Source organism: Xenopus tropicalis, chromosome 5 (genome assembly GCF_000004195.4).
Source record: "Xenopus tropicalis strain Nigerian chromosome 5, UCB_Xtro_10.0, whole genome shotgun sequence".
Classification (NCBI taxonomy): Eukaryota; Metazoa; Chordata; class Amphibia; order Anura; family Pipidae; genus Xenopus; species Xenopus tropicalis.
Genome location: NC_030681.2, coordinates 149,178,123 through 149,200,907, shown reverse-complemented (window position 1 = coordinate 149,200,907; position 22,785 = coordinate 149,178,123). Strand labels below are relative to the sequence as shown.

The window sequence follows — 22,785 nt, the reverse complement described above, 5'->3', positions numbered from 1 at the left end:
TTTATTTGATTGATGCTGTGATCAGCCAATCGACAATCAACGCTTTATAACCCCTGATGTCACTGACCCCACCCCTGGCATCACTGGCTCCGCCCCCAATGTCACCACCCCTGGCCATGACATCACTTCCCGCACCACTGCCCAGAATTAATGAAGACAGAAGGTGGCAACTCTGTCACTTGCACAATGTAGATTAAGTACTTCCAGAATCAGGCAGGGGAAAAAAACCTTTTTCCTTAATGAATCCTTCTCCCAGGTCTTGGATTTGCCCCCAGAGGTTACTAGTCTTGGTGCCATTACATTTGCTACTGGATATTAGATATTGTCTTCTGCCAACTGGTAACACAACCGCAATGTTTCAATATTGGACCATAAGAGGTGGGTGGAATGAATGGAGTGGCCTAAAAGGGGCCTCTGGGAATTTGGACTGGAAACTCTTCCATTCACCCAGGATGGGCCGTTGCTAAATGGAAGAGGAAGGTGAGGGTGCAATACAAAACAATACAGACAGAGGGCGCCAGAGGTTCCTGCAGACCACAAAACAGAACTAGTTTATTGAACAACCACAGGGTTTACTCACAGTTTCTCAGAGACAAAGTGGAATAGGCAACATGACATGCAGAGAGCGATACAGGCTGACACTCCCCTGAGGAAATACTTGGCAGGAATCTCACTTCACCTCTGTGGCCTGGATCACCTCCAGGGGATTCTTCACCAAGGGCCTCCATACCCTTGGGACATTTCCTTAATGAGGCCTAAGTTCAGGGAACGTAGGTGGGCATATCGGGAGAAGATCCTCTCGCTTGGTGACCACGCCAAACAAGCGGATCTTACAGTGCATGGCCACCTTAACTGGTATGGGACGTTCTCGCTATATAAACTCTTCCACATATCCAATCACAATGGTGCATTGTAACTCAACAAGTCCACTTGCTCCAGACTTACTTATACTAGATACTACTAGATACACCATGACCTGGATGAATGAAAACCTTCATAGTCATAGTTTTTTTTCATCTTCATTGACACTTCTTCAACTTCTCAAAGGGCTTATTACTCAGCAATTAAACCTACGTCCTCTCTTCTTGATATTATTCATCCATTTTCAGAGGCAGAGTCACTTGAACTTGCTGTCAGGTCTCCAGTGAGGATGCACCAGTGGTTCCTAAGCATTTTGATCCAGAACACAATAAATAAAGTATAAACACACCCATATGTATTTGTGTATAAGGAGAGCTGACGTCAATTTTCTTGACAAGCAAAAATTATCTTTAATAATATCATTATTTGAATTATTTCAGTTGTGCTTCCCAGTCCATGTCAGTGATTGCTGATTGGTCACCCAGCAGCCCCGGCCGAAGGGCTGAAATCAGACGATCTGATTGTTGGTGCAGAGACAGGTAGCCTTGCAGCCGTCCCGTATTGCAGGGAAAGTATTGCAATAAGAAGTGTAATTGCTGCAGCTTGAATATGTATCTTGATAGGGACAGTAATTGGCTGAAAAACAAAAAGGATTTGCTTAGTAAATTCTCAAGTCAATAATTACAAGTCACAAAAGAAGAGCAGGACGTTTCCGACCCCCCCCCCCCCATGGTCGTGCCACATTACACCCCCCTGTGATGGGGGATATATTATTATATTATTAATTATATGTTAAATCTGCTGAACAGTGGTGTCATATACACAATTGGTTAAAGGGAAACTATCCCCCCAGAATGAATATGTAACCAACAGATAGTTTATATTATATTAAGTGACCTATTAAAGAATCTCCCCAAACTGGAATATATATATCAGTAAATATTGCCCTTTTACATCCTTTCCCTTGAGCCGCCATTTAGTGATGGGCTGTGTGCTCCCTCAGAGATCAGCTGACAGGAAGTGATGCAGCTCTAACTGTAACAGGAAGTAGTGTGGGGGCAAAAGGCAGAACTCTGTCCATTCATTGGCTGATGGGGCCTAGCATGTATGTGTGCCTTGGCTTGTTTGTGCGCACTGTGACTCCTATGATCCCAGGGGGCGGCCCTTAGTACCTAAAATGGCGGTTTCCTATTTAGGATTACCCAATGGCACATACTGCTAAAAAAGTATATTTATTTGAAACTGGTTTATTTACATGGGTTTTACATATGAGCTGTTTATGCAATATATTTGTATAGAGACCTACATTGTTTGGGGGTGTAGTTTTCCTTTAAACTGACTTTATATAGAAACACTAAGGTAAGATACTTAAGGGTGAGCAATGAAATACAGGGCAAAACAGACTTTATGTAAGGGGTAACTGCAATATGCAACAGGCATCAATTTGGAAATCTAAAATGTAAGACCAGTAGAAGAGGGCCTGAGCTTTTTTGACGGCAAAATTTCACAGAAGTGAGAAAATGGCGAAAAAATTTGCTCATCACTAATTACAATACCTCTGGCCCCCTACATTCAACAACAGCCCACTGTGGCCCCTGCAAAACATGGCCTTATGACCCCTGCAGTAGAGATGTAGCGAACTGTTCGCCGGCGAACTAATTCGCACGAAAATCGGGTGTTCGCGAACTTTTAGCGATGTTCACAATTTTGGGTTCGCCTTAGCTGGAGCCAAATTTTGACCTCTCACCCCAGAGCCAGCAGATACATGGCAGCCAATCAGGCAGCTCTCCCTCCTGGACCACCCCCGGACTATTCCCTTACATATATAAACCGAAGCCCAGCAGCCATTTTACATTCTGCCTGTGTGTGCTTGTTGAGTTAGCATAGGGAGAGAGCTGTGCAGGGGTTTGAGGGACAGTTTAGGTAGCTTTGCTGACTAGTAATCTACTTTCTACTGCTCTGTATGTAGCTGCTGGGGGCAGCTGTCCTGCTGATCATCTGCTGTAACCCAATAGTCCTTGTAAAAGCAGTTTATTACACAAGTTTAGAAATGTAGTTTGATTTCTGCCCTTTACAGCACAAAACGCAACGCTGTGTCAACAACGTATTTTTCAGAGAAATTTTTGCCCTTGATCCCCCTCCTGCATGCCACTGTCCAGGTCGTGGCACCCTTTAAACAACTTTAAAATCAGTTTTCTGGCCAGAAATGGCTTTTCTAGGTTTTAAAGTTCGCCTTCCCATTGAAGTCTATGGGGTTCGCAAAGTTCGCAAAAGTTCGCACTTTTTGGAAGAAGTTTGCGAATGGGTTTGCAAACTTTTTTTGTGAGGTTCGCTACATCTCTACCCTGCAGTACATGGCACTTGCATGTCCAAACTAGAATAAGGAATGGCCAAAGAGAACTGAGGGCAAACAAAATGTCAAAATGTGAGAAAAAGACACATGATTTTAGGAATTTGGGTTTGGCTAGCAGCATAGATTCCAAATTCTGCTGAAAAAGGCAGAATCTTGGCCGAATCCCAAACTGAATCCCCCATGAGATGCAACATGTGGAAGGCTACATGCAGGCAGAGACATTAATACGGTGCAGATCTATATTGCATTTAGGAAGCAAATGAAATGGGGGGATCTTTGTTACAAAGAGGTACAAACATAGATCATAGGAACTTACTACAAAGGGAGTTGTCACAAGCCTCCACACAATCTGCGCACTTCGGCCCGGCTTTGTATGGGGTGTTCATGACGCCCTCAATGTTTCCCCTACAATTATAAGTCGATAGCATTAGTAACGGCAGGACAGGGATAAGACTGGGGTGCGGCACACCTCCCTAGGGTCCCAGTTTCCACAGAACGGTCTGAAATTGCAGGGTGGAATTTGAAGTTTAGGTGGTCTGGGTAAGGGGTCATGGGCATGTTGGGGCATAACTGTAGATCGTAAGCTCTCTTGTAGATTGTAAGCTCTTTTGGGCAGGGCTCCCTTCACCTCTTGTATCGGTTATTGATTGCTTTATATGTTACTCTGTATGTCTCCTTGTAGATTGTAAGCTCTTTTGGGCAGGGCTCTCTTCCCCTCTTGTATCGGTTATTGGTTGCTTTATATGTTACTCTGTATGTCTCCTTGTAGAGTGTAAGCTCTTTTGGGCAGGGCTCTCTTCCCCTCTTGTATCGGTTATTGGTTGCTTTATATGTTACTCTGTATGTCTCCTTGTAGATTGTAAGCTCTTTTGGGCAGGGCTCTCTTCCCCTCTTGTATCGGTTACTGATTGCTTTATATGTTACTCTGTATGTCCAATGTATGGAACCCACTTATTGTACAGCGCTGTGGGATATGTTGGCGCTTTATAAAAAAATGTTATCAATAATAATAATAATAATAATATAAAAGCTCTCTGTATCTTCACCCTAAACTTGCCCATTCCCACACCTTGTGTCTCAACCCTTTCTCCTTGTAGATTGTAAGCTCTTTTGGGCAGGGGTCTCTTCCCCTCTTGTATCGGTTATTGATTGCTTTATATGTTACTCTGTATGTCCAATGTACAGTATGAAACCCACTTTTTGTACAGCGCTGCGGGATATGTTGGCGCTTTATAAATAAATGTTAATAATAATAACTGGGGTGAACTCAGGTTCCATCCTGTGTTATTTGCCCCCAAGCCTCCATGAAATGTGCTACAGGGTCAGCTTGCAGTTTCAGCCTTGCCTATTCCTTCCTTATCACTTGGCGAGTATCTCCTCTCCCTGGGATCCAGGGAGCCAAACCTTAAGCCTTTGGATGGATTCCAACCCAAGAACACATACTGGGGATCAGTTGTACTGGTTTCCTCCAACTCCCCACATGGTGCTCACCAGTCACTGGCTGGGGCCAAGGTTCTATGGTTCTACGATTCAGTCAAAGATAAGGAAAGCAACTTACGCTGGGCAGTACTGGCAAACATAGAAGTATTTGTATTGGCTTTTAGGGCAGTAGGAGACGCTGCATCCCACCATGTATGAATTGTACCACATGACCTGTAAGAACAAGCAATAAATACATTAATATCCCGGCACATAACTGACCAGTACCTACTGATGTGGGGCCAACAGATTTACTGACAATATGGCGGTGGGATTCCCATATCATAGGCCTGCAGTAGGATTCCAAATATACAGGAGCCCTATTAGAATAAATGTATTTACCGCTAATGCCTCCCTAATGTTTTTCAATTACAGGTATGGGATCCCTTATCTGGAAACCCGTTATCCAGAAAGCTTCGAATTATGGAAAGCCTGTCTCCCATAGACTTCATTTTAATCAAATAATTCAGATTTTTAAAACTGATTTCCTTTTTCTCTGTAATAATAAAACAGTACCTGTACTTGATCCCAACTAAGATATAATTACCTCTTATTGGGGCAGAACAGCCCTATTGGGTTTATTTAATGGTTAAATGATTCCCCTTTCTCTGTAATAATAAAACAGTACCTGTACTTGATCCCAACTAAGATATAATTACCCCTTATTGGGGGCAGAACAGCCCTATTGGGTTTATTTCATGGTTAAATGATTCCCTTTTCTCTGTAATAATAAAACAGTACCTGTACTTGATCCCAACTAAGATATAATTACCCCTTATTGGGGGCAGAACAGCCCTATTGGGTTTATTTCATGGTTAAATGATTCCCTTTTCTCTGTAATAATAAAACAGTACCTGTACTTGATCCCAACTAAGATATAATTACTCCTTATTGGGGGCAGAACAATCCTATTGGACTTAGTTACTGTCTTATTTAGTTTTTAGTAGACTTAAGGTATGAAGGTATGATCCAAATTACAGAAAGTCCCATTATCTGGAAAACCCCAAGTTCCGAGCTCTCTGCATAATGAGTCCCATACCTGTACTGATATTCCAATCCTGCTTGTATCTGAATGTGCTACCTGGGACTTGTCTGAAACTAATTTATCATGGTAACTTTAAAAAGGGGTGTGGTCTAAGGCTAGTGTGAGTATAGAAAAGTACATACAGACTCTACTTTTTCAATAAATTCTGTCTTTTGTGTCACTAAGAGCCCGACACATGTATAAACCAGTTAACGGCTTACCTGGGTATAATGTCCTACAACCTGATCAGGAGACTTAGGTCCCACTCCATATTCAAAGCTTTCATTTTCATCAAACCACGCTTTAACTGCCTCCTCCCAAGAGGCTGGATAGGAAGCCAGGAACAGATTTTCCCCACAGCTGAAGCCTAGAGGATTTACAGAAACATTTTTGAGCAAATAGATAAAAGTCAGCGTTAAACTAGGAACATGGAGATCCCACCAGAGCGTCCAATTCTAGTGGCCCACCAACAAAATGATCTGGTTTCTTCCCCTTGCTGCACACCGGCAAATTACTCAGGGCCTCATCTGGGTGAAATGTGTGTAGAAAGGTAAAATATAGTTATTATATTTTATAGGTACTGTAGTTTTCCACTTTGACTGTAGAAGATTGTAGAACCCTTAACTCTAAGATTGTCCATGATTAAGATTCCCTTGGAAGTTTCCTGAGAGAGGAAGATCCTAGGCCCCATAACCTATATTAGTGGATGAAGTGGGAATAAGAACCTTCTGGCCCTGATGAAACTCTAAGGAGCCTGTTGCCATGTATGACAACCCAAACCCCAGTGGGAGTAACTGGATTCTGGACTAGACATGCTCTTCTGCCTATAACAGTCACCTTTGGCCCCGGGCCTCAGAATTAGGCATAGTCATGCAGGCCGGGCCAGTACCAGAAAAACAGCAGTAGAAATGTAAGACAAACTCTGGGTCAGGAACAAGCCGGGTTCAATACATGGAAACAGCAAAAAAGGACAGCAGCAGGTACCAGGAAGAGGAATTCGACAAATGAAGCACCGAGGAACAAGCGAGCTTGACCTACAACGGGTAATGAGTGAGCACAGAGCTGGGAATTTTATAGCCGGACTGATGGCTAACTCTGAGCACCTGTGGTCAGATTAGTAACAGCTGAATGCACTATGTCTGTCTGGAAACTAAGGTGAACATAGCTGGAAACTAAGGTGAACATAGCAAAACCTAAGAGCCTAGCTGTCTGTTCAGGTAGGGTAATGGTAATTCAGGCTGCATAGAAACCAGTAGGTCACCGGAATCCAGGCCGAAGTGGGTTTGGGCTCCTGTTGGTTAGAGCTACATAGCAGGAGTTTAGTTCCTTTAGTGCAGTGATCCCCAACCCGTGGCTCAAGAGCAACATGTTGCTCACCAACCCCTTGGATGTTGCTCCCAGTGGCCTCAAAGCAGTTGCTTATTTTTGAATTTATGGCTTGGGCGCACGTTTTGGTTGCATAAAAAACCAATATAATGCCTTCTGTAGGCTGCCAGTCCACATAGAGGGTATTAAATAGCCAATTATAGCTCTCATTGGCACCACCAGGAACCATTTTCATGCTTGTGTTGCTCCCCATTTTTCCATTTGAATGTGGCTCACGGATATAAAAGGTTGGGAATCCCTGCTTTAGTGAGAGGTAAGAGTTGGTTATCAAGAAAGGGCACCTCTGGCCCAGACAAGGTGGTTATTTGGGTAGTGACCCTATGGCTAAGCCACTGTATGAGATGCAGTATATAGGCTCAGATCAGTACCAGGGACCTACGTTTGCTGTAGAAGAGGCAATATAAAAATTGTTTAGTGGGACAAATAATAAAGTCCATTCAGAAGACAGCACCTTATGGGTTGTAGCCCAACACTGAGAGAAGAGATAGAGACCCCCTGGGAAAAAGAGACAGACAACATGCTTAGACACTACATATGCTGAGTGGGATTTATCAGCCTAATCTAGTAACCCATAATAACCCCATAGACTGCATACACCTGACCAATCACCCATGGTAGAGCTCTTGCCTTCTGTTATCAAACAATGACCCCGATAATTCATATTACTTCCCTGAAGTGCCTCAGGTTATTATACCTGTTTCTATTACATACATTATATGGACTAAGGGATGGGGACACCTACCTGTCCGACCATTCCTAATCCTAGGGAGTAATATGAACTGGTCCTCCCTTTGCTGCTGTATTAGTCCCTACTCTTCTAGGATGGGTCCCACTAGATCTTTGTTGTTGGTGGGATTTGCTTTCATTCATATGTTAGAGGATCGACTTGTATATTGGCCACCGTTGTACTAAATCAGGGCACACCAGCAACTTCACAGGGATGACATTCGGATAAACCAGCTGACTGGCAGTTGCTAATGTTGGTAATAGCTTTGTGCAATATCTGCAAATATATAAGGCAGGTTCATCAAAACTCAAATTTTTCTCCTATTTATCACAACTAATCTCGCTTCCACGAATGTCAGTCATTTATCAATAGATCCGAGTGGAAAAAATCACCAACGGGGAAAAAGTTGCGACTTTTTTCGATTTGTTGCTCTTTAACCGCAACTTTTTCAACTTGTCGCTCGATAACTGTTATTTTTTGGGATTATCGCCCTAAAAACAAAAACAAAAAAAAAAAAGATCTTCAGCTTGCTGGTTTATCCGACTGTCGTCCCTGTGGAGATGATGGTGTTCCGGCTCCCTGGGGGTCAGTAAGATAAAGATGTTGTAACCCTATTTTGGCTACGGTTGTACTTTTAACACGCAACTCCCTGCGTGTGGCGCTACAGGAGCCCTGAGCCCCCGCTTATTATGGGGGACAGGTATGATATGAATGAATGGCGTGCCTCCACCCAGGGCAGGTATAGGTAGAGCTATATGTCTCCTCCCTGGGAAAACTCTATGAGGTCCTCCTTGGACCCGGACTCCCAGCAACTCCCGGTACCTTGCCCCTCCCTTGGGGTAGCTGCTTACCAGGCAGTTGAGGATCCTCTGTATATGAACAGCCAAGACACTGGTTAAAATGGTGAACCAGATGAACTTGTTTATTGATGCAGGCAGAACATTCAGACGATGTCACACAGATGGCTCAAGTCCCACACTCTCTCTTTGGGCTACCCCCGGTACTTCCGCCGGATGATTCCACCTAGGAACTCACCCCAGTCCACGCGTAGGGCCCCTTCACTGGGAACACTCCCAGGTGCTGACTTGGCTCCTCTTACTACACACTACAGGTCCTTAACTCCAGCCATGAGTGCTGGGGGGTCTTAACACCTCTCTCTCCTGTTGGGGCTATCACTGCCCGTTCTCTCTAGCCTGCCTGTCACTCCTAGAGTGACCTGTTACAGTACCTCCTGTACTAGAACACAAGCCTGTTATACGCTTCTTTACAAGAAGCAGTCCCAGGACGAAGACCTTCACAAAATGGGTGTCAGCCCTTTTTATATTGCAGCACACTGCCACCTAGTGGTTGCTGATGCATAACAGGGAAACTCCCTTTTCACACATAAACACTCAGGACCACCTTTAGGTGTCCAAATCTCATAAGGACACCCTCATGGTGTCTGTCTAAAGGGGAACTAATCCTAGAGGGGCCCAATTCTTTGGGGTCCCTACAATGTTAATGGATAAGAGTGGCACTTTATTTAGTACAAAAGACTCAAATTGTAGCATATTAATTAAACAATAATTAGTCAGAGCCTTCACATACTTTTGGTACAGTGTTTTACTGACAATAACAGAATCCAATTTCCTTACCCGGAATTGTGCGTTTATCTGGGGGGCTATGAGACCCTGTGCATCCTGCCGACCAGCTGGCTGCATTATTTGCTGCATCCTCATTCCACACCTACAAAACAAACCAATTTCTATGCTTTTTTTTTGATCCAGGGACTGGGCCGATTGCCATCTTGGAGTCAGGAAGGAATTTTTTCCCCTCTGGGGCAAATTAGAGAGGCTTCAGATGGGGTTTTTTGCCTTCCTCTGGATCAACTAGCAGTTAGGCAGGTTATATATAGGCATTATGGTTGAACTTGATGGACGTATGTCTTTTTTCACCCTAACTTACTATGTTACTATGTTACTATGCTTTACCATTTGTGCTGAAGGAACAATATTTATTGAATATTCTATATCTCATTGTATCAGAGACATTTTGGTGCTTGAAGAACACGATTTGTCTGATTTACAGAGAAGTGCATTTGCCAGCTGGGAAAATCGTCACAATGTTAGAACCAGCTTTGAAGTGCTTGGCAAACTGAGGCAAAAGACCAACTGCAAGGTTGCACAGACTAAAGAGAATATGTCGAACCTATTAAGCATGGCAACAGACTCCTGAGTTTGGGGTTGTGCCCCTCGTATTTCCTTACCATCTTCAGCATGTTCCGTGCAGAGGGAGACGCATTTCTCCTGTAGGCATTGTGGGTATCAATAATGATCTGTCTGACAGTGGAATTATCAGTCGATATAGAGGAAAATGGAGGATCCGCCTGAAAAAGTGATCAGCTTATTCAGCAAACAGTGAAATTTCCCAGCAGCCCCTCTATATCTAGTGCCATATTTATATCTATACAGAAGAAAGCATTGATCTCTCATAGCCTGCCTCATTCTCCTACCAACCAGGGCACTCATTAGTCCCATTACGTAGGGAAGCAAAGTATCAAACTAAGGTTGTACTACCTGCAACGAATGAGAAAATAGCTTTTACAAGTCTACTAGAAGTTAAAAAATGAATGCAAAGGTCTTATTGGTTGCTACTTTCAATAAGGAGGTGAGCAGGAACCTAGACTCAGGGGTGGCAGTGGATATGATTTACTTTTACTTTGCTAAAATATTTGATACAGAACTGCACAGACAGAATGTTCCTGATTAAACTGAGGAATATTGGCCTAGAGTGTGTTGGGGGTATCTTTAATTGAGAAAGTTAGAGAAATTTTTGAGGCAGTGTCATTCCGTTGCTACTAAAGCAAATAAAGTGCTGTCTTGTATAAAAAAAAGAGCATTGACTCAAGGGATGAGAACATCATTTTGCCCCTTTATAGGTCCCTGGTAAGGCCTCACCTTGAGTATGGGGGGCGGTTTTGGGCTCCAGTCCTTAAGAGGGATATTAATGAGCTGGAGAGAGTGCAGAGACTGCAACTAAACTGGTAAAGGGGATGGAAGGGTTAAACTATGAGGTGAGACTGTCAGGGTTGGGGTTGTTTTCTCTGGAAAAGAGGCGCTTGCGAGGGGACATGATTACTCTGTACAAGTACATTAGAGGGGATTATAGGCAGATGGGGGGGGGTTCTTTTTATCCATAAAAGGATCAACTGGGCATTAATATATACATGTTACTGCTGGAGTCATATTGTGCGACAAGAACCTAGAACACAGTAAAGATATAAAGATCTGGTTACCTACCGACGCCACTGCGTGGTTCACGAAAGCCGCAATACACAGGGCACCGATCAGCAGCTTCATTTTCCTGGTAAAAAGTAAAAATGAGTGATTTTTGTTGATCAAAATTGTGTTTTAAGGGGAATTTGTATTTAAATTCAGTCTCTAATAATTTTGCTTATGGGTAAGTATAAGAGGTGATACGTGATATGAACTGGGGAGATAACTGGGAGAATGCAACACAATGGGCAGCATGGGATTGATACTGGGATGAGGTATTTTGGGACTGGGTTGACAAAGAAGATTGATTCTGCTTTATTTAAAAATGTGCGGAGGGTGTGGCACCACCTGTGTGGGAACAGGGCGGGAACTATGGGTAGGCACGGGGCCGGAACTATCGTTAGGCACGGGGCGGGAACTATGGGTAGGCACGGGGCCGGAACTATGGGTAGGCACGGGGCGGGAACTATGGGTAGGCACGGGGCGGGAACTATGGGTAGGCACGGGGCGGGAACTATGGGTAGGCACGGGGCCGGAACTATCGGTAGGCACGGGGCGGGAACTATGGGTAGGCACGGGGCCGGAACTATCGGTAGGCACGGGGCCGGAACTATGGGTAGGCACGGGGCGGGAACTATGGGTAGGCACTGGGCCGGAACTATGGGTAGGCACGGGGCCGGAACTATGGGTAGGCACGGGGCCGGAACTATGGGTAGGCACGGGGCGGGAACTATGGGTAGGCACGGGGCGGGAACTATGGGTAGGCACGGGGCGGGAACTATGGGTAGGCACGGGGCCGGAACTATCGGTAGGCACGGGGCCGGAACTATGGGTAGGCACTGGGCCGGAACTATGGGTAGGCACTGGGCCGGAACTATGGGTAGGCACGGGGCCGGAACTATGGGTAGGCACGGGCCGGTTATTATGGGTAGGCACTGGGCCGGAACTATGGGTAGGCACAGGGCCGGAACTATGGGTGGGCACAGGGCCGGAACTATGGGTGGGCACAGGGCCGGAACTATGGGTGGGCACTGGGCCGGAACTATGGGTAGGCACTGGGCCGGAACTATGGGTGGGCACAGGGCCGGAACTATGGGTGGGCACAGGGCCGGAACTATGGGTGGGCACAGGGCCGGAACTATGGGTGGGCACTGGGCCGGAACTATGGGTAGGCACTGGGCCGGAACTATGGGTAGGCACAGGGCCGGAACTATTGATAGGCACATGTCTTGGGTGCAACGATGGGGGCACTGCGCACGTATCTCTTCTGTCTTCCCTACCCCTAGTCTGGGCCCTCATCTCCTCACCGCCCCCTAGTAATTTACTTAACCAAACCCTAACCCACACCAGTACTACCCATGTGCATTCTCGTTCACATTTGTTCCTGCGTAGGGTGGACAAGTCGGCCGGCTGGGTTACCTGGGGGCACCTGGCTGGCTTTGCCTGACCCTACATGTATCTAGTGGGGCAAAGCATGTTACTTAGGTCCATACTTCAATGAGTCTTTGGTGAAATGCCTAAACGTTATTAATATGGGGGTGCAGGCAAGAAAAATCACACCACACCTTGAGCAAAAATGATCTGGAACCGGATCGTCACATTCAGAGCAAGATGCAAGAACCTCTGGAACCCACCCTGGAAACCGGAAACACTGATTATAGAGCCGCTGTCAGCATACTTATGGGCAGTACCCCCAGATATCAATGCCATGCTGGGAGAAACCATTCGGGTATTGTAAAATATTTGCCAGTGAGAAGCCCCCTCAGCTAACGGAGGGTCAGGGTTCACCACCAAATTGGGAAATTTTAAAAACTACCTACAACAGGCAGGAGCTGTGGGTGAATTTGTTTGCCATCTAAACCGAGATTGGTAACCAGGCTGAGGAGCCTTATTTAGATTAAATACTCGGAGTTCTTCTCCACTAATTGGTGGGAATGAGAGGATGAGGAGGCAGGAGTCATGGGGGCTGTTCAGCAGATGAGGAGGGTCCTGTGGTTGCTTCCCGGTGAAGCTGATACCAAAATATTCTGTGCTGCCTTCAAGGGGCAAAATGTACTTAATGTACTTAATGTGTACTTAATGTTTTCAAGGTTTACGGAGATGCATGGATGGAAGGACATTCTCCTAAGTCAAAAAAAATGGAGTAACGTACTCTAACCCACCCCTCCCCCAGATCGGGATTGACATTTTGCAGTGGCAAACACCTTGCTTTCTGATTTTATTGCACTATTTATACTGTTGGAGGTGTTTATTCTAATGCTGTATCTGTGACTGATGCCGGGGGAGTGATAATTGTGCTGCTGTGATTGTTTAATTGCCCTGGGGTCATGGTGTAACAGGGACGTCGCAAGGTTAAATGGGCCCGAATGTAAAAGCGTGAAAGGGACCTTCTTATTATTAAAAGACACAGGCTGCCCAGTTAGCTGTGCATCATGGGAAGAAAGAGTTGGGCAAATTTGATTAGAAATCATTGAAGTCCGGTAGTAATCATATGTCGAGTAAAGGAAGGGAATAGAAAACAGGTATGGGATCCCTTTTCCGGAAACCCGTTATCCAGAAAGTTCTGAATTATGGAAAGGCCATCTCCAATAGACTCCATTATAAGCAAATAATTCTAATTTAAAAAAATGTAAACCTGTACTTGATCCCAACTAAGATATAATTACCCCTTATTGGGGGTAGAACAGCCCTATTGGGTTTATTTCATGGTTAAATGATTCCCTTTTCTCTGTAATAATAAAACAGTACCTGTACTTGATCCCAACTAAGATATAATTACCCCTTATTGGGGCAGAACAGCCCTATTGGGTTTATTTAATGGTTAAATGATTCCCTTTTCTCTGTAATAATAAAACAGTACCTGTACTTGATCCCAACTAAGATATAATTACCCCTTATTGGGGCAGAACAGCCCTATTGGGTTTATTTAATGGTTAAATGATTCCCTTTTCTCTGTAATAATAAAACAGTACCTGTACTTGATCCCAACTAAGATATAATTACCCCTTATTGGGGCAGAACAGCCCTATTGGGTTTATTTAATGGTTAAATGATTCCCTTTTCTCTGTAATAATAAAACAGTACCTGTACTTGATCCCAACTAAGATATAATTACCCCTTATTGGGGGCAGAACAGCCCTATTGGGTTTATTTCATGGTTAAATGATTCCCTTTTCTCTGTAATAATAAAACAGTACCTGTACTTGATCCCAACTAAGATATAATGACCCCTTATTGGGGGCAGAATGGTCCTATTGGGTTTATTCAATATTTAAATGTTTTTTAGCAGAGCATAAGTTATGGAGATCCAAATTACAGAAACAGCCCTTATCTGGAAAACCCCAGGTCCCGAGCATTCTGGATAACAGGTCCCATACCTGTAGTATAATAGAACCTACCTCTGCGTTGGGGGCAAATGCTGTTCCTTAATGCTCAGTGTCGGTGTAGAAATGTGGGTGAGATGCATCTGGAGGCTGAATATATATATACAGGCAGCACATACCCTCTCCCAGTTATCTGCCCAGTTCCTATCACGTAACACCTATTATACGCCACATTCTTTAGAAGTGCCTGAGGGCAAGTCTGACATTCTTTGTATTGTCCAAGTGTAAGTGGGTCTGAAAGGTGCAGGTGTGACCCACCCTATAGCCCGGGACCAGTAATTCACACCACCCTGTTGAACTTCTGTGACTGTACTTCTGTTCTGTGACATAGGCCAATAGTGACAGAGAGGACACAAAGCTCACATTAAATTGGTTATACATATATTTATAAATGGGGAAGATTAGACTTTGGAGTTTGAATAGAAAAAAAACTATTTTGCATCATTTATTAAGCAATCTTTATGTCTATGAAGATTCTCATTCATCCAGGTCATGATATACAGCAGTGCTGTCCAACTTCTGTTGTACCGAGGGCCGGAATTTTTCCGACCTACGTGGTGGAGGGCCGATAATGGAAGCCAGTTTTGACCACTCCCCTTTTTGAAACCGCACCCACTTGAAACCACACCCATGTTATCACATGACCATACCCATATTAATGGTTGTAGTACAGCAAAAACCTGCCATACTCTGCCTGCCCTACCCTGCCTGTGTGCCATACTCTGCCTGCCCTACCCTGCCTTTGTGTGTGCCATACTCTGCCTTCCCTACCCTGCCTGTGTGTGCCATACTCTGCCTGCCCTACCCTGCCTGCGTGCCATACTTTCACTGTGTGTGCCATTCTTGGCTGGTTTGTGCCATACTTGGCCTGTGTGTGCCATACTCTGCCTGCCCTACCCTGCCCTGCCTGTGTGTGCCATACTCTGCCTGCCCTACCCTGCCCTGCCTGTGTGTGCCATACTCTGCCTTCCCTACCCTGCCTGCGTGTGCCATACTCTGCCTTCCCTACCCTGCCTGTGTGTGCCATACTCTGCCTTCCCTACCCTGCCTGTGTGTTCCATACTCTGCCTTCCCTACCCTGCCTGCATGTGCCATACTTTCACTGTGTGTGCCATTCTTGGCTGGTTTGTGCCAAACTTGGCCTGTGTGTGCCATACTCTGCCTGCCCTACTCTGCCTGTGTGTGCCATACTCTGCCTGCCCTACCCTGCCCTGCCTGTGTGTGCCATACTCTGCCTGCCCTACTCTGCCTGTGTGTGCCATACTCTGCCTTCCCTACCCTGCCTGTGTGTGCCATACTCTGCTTGCCCTATGCTGCCTGTGTGTATGGCACACACAGGCAGCCTACAGTGACACGATGCTGGCACTGCTCCTACAGTCTGCACAATAACTATATATTAAAAAACGTTTTAATTCCAGTACCACCTCAGTATATGTTCTTTTTGTAGTGTGCAGGGATTATTTGTGGGTTTCTACTGCTCCTGAGGTGTGAACAGGGGAACAATGGGAGTGATTACAGCCTGAGCCTGAGGTGTGAACACTGCAGGGGGTGAACAATGCAGAGATTAATAGGTGTGAACAACACAGGGGATTACATATTTAAACAATACAGAAGGATTACAGCCTGAATCTGAGGTGAGAACCATGCGGGGGGGGCAGTTAATCTCAGTACTGATACCATTTAAATCTTACACAAGAGTAAGCCATCAAAGCAGCCAGACAGGTGGGGGGCCACACAGAGGGGGGTCGCGGGCCGCCAGTTGGACAGCACTGATATACAGTATCTAGTAGAATTAAGTCTAAAACAACTGGACTTTTCTGAGTTTTTCTTGAAAACGTTTCACCACTCATCCGAGTGGCTTCTTCAGTTCAAATGACTGGTAGGGAATTCCCCGGTATTTAAACCCTTGATGGGAGTACAGTCACAGACATCCAATCACAATGGTTCCATTGAACTTGTTCAGTTAGGTGTTAGTGAAAGAGGCCATTTATGCCAGCCTGGAAAAACCATCCCTGCACAGAGGAGGGGGCCTGAGACACCGCTTGTCACCAACATACAATGCTGCTTTGACATACTTACCCCGGCGGTTTCACAACAGTTCACACTTCCGGTCATGTACTTTGAAGGATTAACACCTTCATCAATGAGAATCATGGAACCAATGTGATTGGATGTCTGTGACTGGACTACCATCAAGGGTTTAAATGGCAGGGAATTCCCTACCAGCCATTGAACTGAGGAAGCCACTCGGATGAGTGGTGAAACGTTTTCAAGAAAAACTCAAAAATAATAATAAAAAAAACAACAAAATACAAATACAAGAGTATTGTAGAAATGATACCTATATTGGCTAACAATAAAAATACATTGCAAGCTTTCAGAGCTCTAAGGCCCCTTCATCAGGCAAAATACAAATTATTTTTGACACTGGCTAACACGGTACTACAGTTTTTGTTTTGTGAAGAAAAACTCAGAAAGTCCAGTTGTTTTAACTTAATTCTACTAGATACTGTAGGCAATCTTTAATAATCACTTATTGGGGAATCATTGAATGGAACAGACCCACAATAGAAGAATGGAAGGAATTAGTAAATAAAGCCCCGCCATACTATAAAGCCACCTACCTTGCTAGAGGGTGCATGGACAAATGTATCAACATCTGGATGCTATGGGTGCTTAACTCAGAAACTAACAGTCCCCGCGTCTTCTAAATGTATTTGATATGTGACCCTATACTGCAAAGACCACATAATATAAACCACAATTGTCCCCCCTTCTATTCTATTTCACTTGACTTTACTTTGTCTCTCACACTCTCCTTCTCTCCCTTTCATATTTTTCTATACTAAGTTATGTTTGCTTTGTTACCTTTTTGTTTTACATAATCAATAAAATATATTTTTTAAAAAAGGATAGATCAGGAAAGTCTACATCCTTTTTTGCTGCACGGACTGGTTTCAAGTAAGACAAATTTTCTGAGGACCAGGGGTGGTGGGTATAATACAGCTCATCATAATACAAAATCAGTGGGAGACTTGAGCTTGTTTCCCTGCAACTAGATGCGCCCAGCCCCCTTGCTCTTCTTACTCCCACTTAAGTGGTGACATCCCCTGATGCCTAGTATGGAGCTTTAGTACTTTGGTCCTTTTCGCGATCAGTAGAAAGCTCCCTAGGCTTCACATAGTTGTTGTCATGGAGTTGGGATCACAAGTAATTGGGATGGCCCAGTTCAGCACAGACCACGGCCCGGCACTGGTCCCCGGCCCGGTGGTTGGGGACCCCTTGATTAATGTGTCAACCCACAATTTCAAAGGAGAAGGTTAGAAAATGAGAGGGCCAAGGTTGTGCAGGACCATCAGTATGGTTGTTAAGGTCACCAAAGATGATAGCAGGGTAGTCAGCGCAGAAGATGACAGAAAAACACTTCCCAGATGACAGAAAAACATCTATAGATAATGGTCACAATTAAAAAGAGAAGATATAAGATCTCAAGGGCATCTCCCCCATTTGTATCCAGTGGTCAGGGGTGAGAGAAAGAGAGACCACCATGAGAAAGAGCAACCTCAATAGCAGTATCTGGGAAACCCAAGGTTCTGTCAGTGTTAGAAAATGAAACTTGGAGAAGAATGGATCTTAGATTTATGTGGATTTGTTTATTGAAAGTGATTGTTAAAAGGCAAAAGAAAATGGTAGGTAGGAAGAAGGAAGAGTGGGAAGAAGGTTAGACCGGGTAGAGAAGGTTCTTGTTATGTATCTCTGTCCTAGAAATATTTGTATTCCCTATGCTAAATAAACTATTGTCAGATCCAGATTATATAGATGAATGGAATGCATGGAACCAATTACAGCTCCTGTTATGGAATACTAACAAATATATCATTTGAACTGTAATACATGGTGAGAGAGATATAGTATATAGATCATGTGATGTTTTTCTCCATTTTGTTGAGACAACACTTAGGGTTAAGGTCAGTAGCAATTTGGTATGTGGTTTTGCTGTCTTTTAGAGAACAATCACAGTATGGATGACTGACAATCAGATGTAGACGGGACCGGCCTGCCATGTCAGTACGAATTCCTTTATTATGTTTCATACCATGAAAAATACATGTTGTATTGATGGGGGATTCCTGACCTTATTTATAAATAAACACCCACCTCAACAACAAGCAACTTTCCTACCCAAGTAGGAATTTCTTCTTTGCCGAAGTTGGAAGAAAGTGAAGTCAGTGCCATCGTTGGAGTAGAAACACAATTACAATAGTAAAATGTCATTATCCAAGTAATTTAATACAGGTATAGGACCTGTTATCCAGAATGCTCAGGACCCAGGGCTTTCCGGATAAGAGATCTTTGTGTAATTTGGATCTCTATACCTTAAGTCTAATAAAAAATTATTCAAACATTATTTAAACCCAATAGGATTGTTTAGCCTCCAATAATAATAATAATTATTATTACAGAGAAAAGGGAATCATTTAACCATGAAATAAACCCAATAGGGCTGTTCTGCCCCCAATAAGGGGTAATTATATCTTAGTTGGGATCAAGTACAGGTACTGTTTTATTATTACAGAGAAAAGGGAATCATTTAACCATTAAATAAACCCAATAGGGCTGTTCTGCCCCAATAAGGGGTAATTATATCTTAGTTGGGATCAAGTACAGGTACTGTTTTATTATTACAGAGAAAAGGGAATCATTTAACCATTAAATAAACCCAATAGGGCTGTTCTGCCCCCAATAAGGGGTAATTATATCTTAGTATATCCAGGCTGGCATGAATGGCCTCTTTCACACCTCTTTCAAAGAGGAGGAGGCCTGCGACACCGCTTGTCATCAACATACAATGGCGATTTGACATCCTTACCCCGGTGGTTTCAAAATAATCAATTGAAAGTTAATAAATATAGTAAAAGAAAAAGAAAATTAATTACATTTCTTGTACTGAAAATTAACTGAAACCATCTGTCTTCAACATAATGATGATCTTATTTAACTAGTTAGAACATTAGAAATGTGGTTACTTATAGATATATGCTGGTCAGGAACATTAACCAGTTAGTAACCACAGAGGCTAATTGAGGAGCAGAATGTAACACAATGCCTGGGATTGCTACTGGGATGGGGTATTTTGGGACTGATGATTGATTCTGCTTTATTTAAAATTGTGTCTATGTGGCACCAAAATTGCGTGGGCACAGGGCTGGAACTATGGGTTGGGTGCAACGACGGGGAGAGGGGGCAGTAGGCACGTATCTCTTCTGTCTGGTGTAAATGAAGCAACAGGGGCGTTGCAAGGTTAAATGGGCCGGAAAGCCAACATCCAGCTCTCCAGGTGAGTCCAGTTAGGGCATGTGTAGCTCTGTCACAGCACATTGTAGTAGTGTGAGCCAAGGAAAGGTAGAGAGGGTAGCTCTTGCCCCACCAAGGACAGAGCAGGGGTAGCTTGTCAGCAGATACCCCACCATTTAGGGATTTTCTGCACAAAATGCAGAAAAATGTCTATGCCATTATTAGAATTCTTCTATGCATTATCATACATTATATACTGTATTTATATATATATGTATATATATATAGCGCCAGCGAGTTATGCAGTGGTTTCCATTAATTCATAACAAACTGGGGAGTACAAAAATTCGACCCTTCTCAAAAGAGCTTGCAATCTTTCATCTTTCATTTTGCCATAAAAAAAAAACATTTCTTTACACAGGAAAAACATGTAATTATTAGAATTTCTCCATACATTTTCGCCGGAAACAATGCATTTTCTTTGTCCTGGAAAACCCGCAGACACCCTGCCAATGCATTGGGGGTAATATCTGCAAAACTCTGCCATTTGTCAGTTGCAAATGTGATGCCAATTCCAGGGCTTAAAGGAGAAGGAAAGGCTAATAAAGAGTTAATCTCAAGCTGCAGGCATACCTTCAGTTGTCCCAATAGTGCCCTCAAGTCTCCCCATATTTCTCCCGTTCAGAAGATCAGAAGCCAAACAGGAAAAAAACGCTGAGCTGTGTAGAGAAGATTCCCATAATGCCTCGCTCCTGCACAGACACTAGGGCCAGTTCCTTAGCAAGCACATGCGCAGTAAGCTCCCCATAGCATCTGGTTGCCATGGTGACGCCTTCATAAGAAGTGGATGCAGGCGAGCTGAGGCCATAAGAAGAGGACACCTGCAGGTGCGCAGGGGGGGAATTGGGTGAAGAAACTTGTCACTTTCTGGGGGGGTGGCTGGCAATCAAGTGCAGAAGGGGTGGCTGGCGATCGAGTGCAGGGGTGGTGGCTGGCGATCGAGTGCAGGGGTGGTAGCTGGTGATCGAGTGCAGGGGGGGCAACTTGTCACTTGCTGGGGGGGTGGTTGCCGATCGAGTGCAGGGGGGGGTGGCTGGCAATTGAGTGCAGGGGGGGGTGGCTGGTAGTGATGGAGCGAAATGTTTCTCCAGGCATGGATTCGCGGCGAATTTCCGCGTTTCGGATTGTTTCGCGAAACGGATGAAAAAATTCGCTGCGGAAAAATTCGCCGCACGTCCAAAAATTGTCACCGGCGTCAAAAAAGAATTGTCGCGGGCATCAAAAGAATAGCCGCGCGACAAAATAATAGCCGCGGGCGACGAAATAATAGCCGCGCAACGAAATAATAGCCGCGGGCGACGAAACAATAGCCGCGCAACAAAATAATAGCTGCGGGCGACGAAACAATAGCCGCGCGACAAAATAATAGCCGCGGGCGACAAATTTTTTTTGTCGCACGACATTTTCGCCGTTTTGCGAATTTTTCGCCGTTTCGCGGATCTTTTTAAAGATTCGCGAATTTTTCGGCGAAGCGAAACGGAACAGATTCGCTCATCACTAGTGGCTGGCGATCGAGTGCAGGGGGGGCAACTTGTCACTTGCTGGGGGGGTGGTTGCCGATCGAGTGCAGGGGGGGGTGGCTGGCGATCGAGTGCAGGGGGGGCAACTTGTCACTTGCTGGGGGGTGGCTGGCGACCGAGTGCAGGGGGGACAGCAGAACCGAGCATGAATTTGCGATCTTATCAGGGGGCACAGCAGGAGTAATGTGTACTTTTTGGAAAAAATAATTCAACGACCAGATACAGCAAGGGGCTAGCTATAACATATTGCAGACTTGGGGTACAGGCTTTCCTTGCTCTCTAAACAACAGGCTGTGCCAATAGGCGCAACAGACTCACGCACTGTCGAGCACTAGAAATGACAAATCTGCATACCCCAAATTCTGCTGCAATTATGGGGGAAAAACACTGCATTATGGGGAAAAATATGGGGATTTTAATCTAAAAGATTTGTCTTTCTCATCCAAAGAATGTCAAAAAGAAATGTCTTTCATCAAAAGAATTGTTGTGCGTCAAACGTAACGTTGTGGGTCAAAAGTCAAATTTTTTGACGAGCAACATTTTCCCCGTTTAGCAGATTTTCGTAGCGGGACAGATTCGCTCATCACTAGTGGCTGGTTCATTGTTGTGGGTTCCTGCCAAGGAGCAGAGCTGCCCAAGAAGGGGAAAAGTTCTCGACTTTCTGACTCCAAAAGCAACAGACAAGTCCCTGCATCAACCGTGTATTGAGGGTAATGCGCTAATTGTATATAATCTGCTCAAAAAAGTTTCATTGAGAAGTTCAGAAACAGATTTGCAAAGAGATGCACAAGTATCCTTCTATAGCAAATAGCCATTTGGCACAATTATCAGCCATTAGTAGCCACACTCTCTGCATGAACCGGTTTGGCCGGCTTTCCACTGTCTCATCTTTAAAGGGGAACTGCACCTAATTCATTAGGTATCATTTATTGTCTGAGGGCAATGTTTAGTGTGTGCAACTTGTAGCACTGGGAATACTGGTCAGTGCAGATGTAATGTGCATTGTTATTTAACTCAGGCTGAGTTATACAGGGAACTCATGTATTATAAGGGATAATGTACCCCCTACTGTAAATGATAAGGATATTAGCAGTCACTGAGGGGTTCTGTGCCCATATAAAGGCACAAGGCTGCAGGCTGAGTTATACAGGGAACTCTGAGTATCACTCATGTATTATAAGGGATAATGTACCCCCTACTGTAAATGATAAGGATATTAGCAGTCACTGAGGGGTTCTGTGCCCATATAAAGGCACAAGGCTGCAGGCTGAGTTATACAGGGAACTCTGAGTATCACTCATGTATTATAAGGGATAATGTACCCCCTACTGTAAATGATAAGGATATTAGCAGTCACTGAGGGGTTCTGTGCTCATAGGCTATATAGAGATACCATAAAACTATGGCAGCATAGGGATTCCCCTGTACTAAGCACAATTCAGC

The 22,785-nt window shown here is 44.4% G+C and overlaps 1 protein-coding gene across 1 annotated transcript; it reads right to left on the bottom strand.

Annotated features, from left to right (window-relative positions):
- Nucleotides 1-525: 525 nt before the first annotated feature.
- crisp1.11 (cysteine-rich secretory protein 1 gene 11) lies at nucleotides 526-14,562 on the bottom strand. The gene is made up of 8 exons (XM_031903041.1): nucleotides 14,483-14,562; nucleotides 11,109-11,172; nucleotides 10,076-10,195; nucleotides 9,465-9,555; nucleotides 5,939-6,084; nucleotides 4,773-4,867; nucleotides 3,531-3,619; nucleotides 526-1,497 (listed from the first exon to the last, which is right to left on the bottom strand). Exons 1-8 carry the CDS (start codon nucleotides 14,548-14,550, stop codon nucleotides 1,370-1,372), a joined length of 801 nt encoding a protein of 266 aa, XP_031758901.1. The 5' UTR covers nucleotides 14,551-14,562; the 3' UTR covers nucleotides 526-1,369.
- Between the last annotated feature and the right edge of the window lie 8,223 nt (nucleotides 14,563-22,785).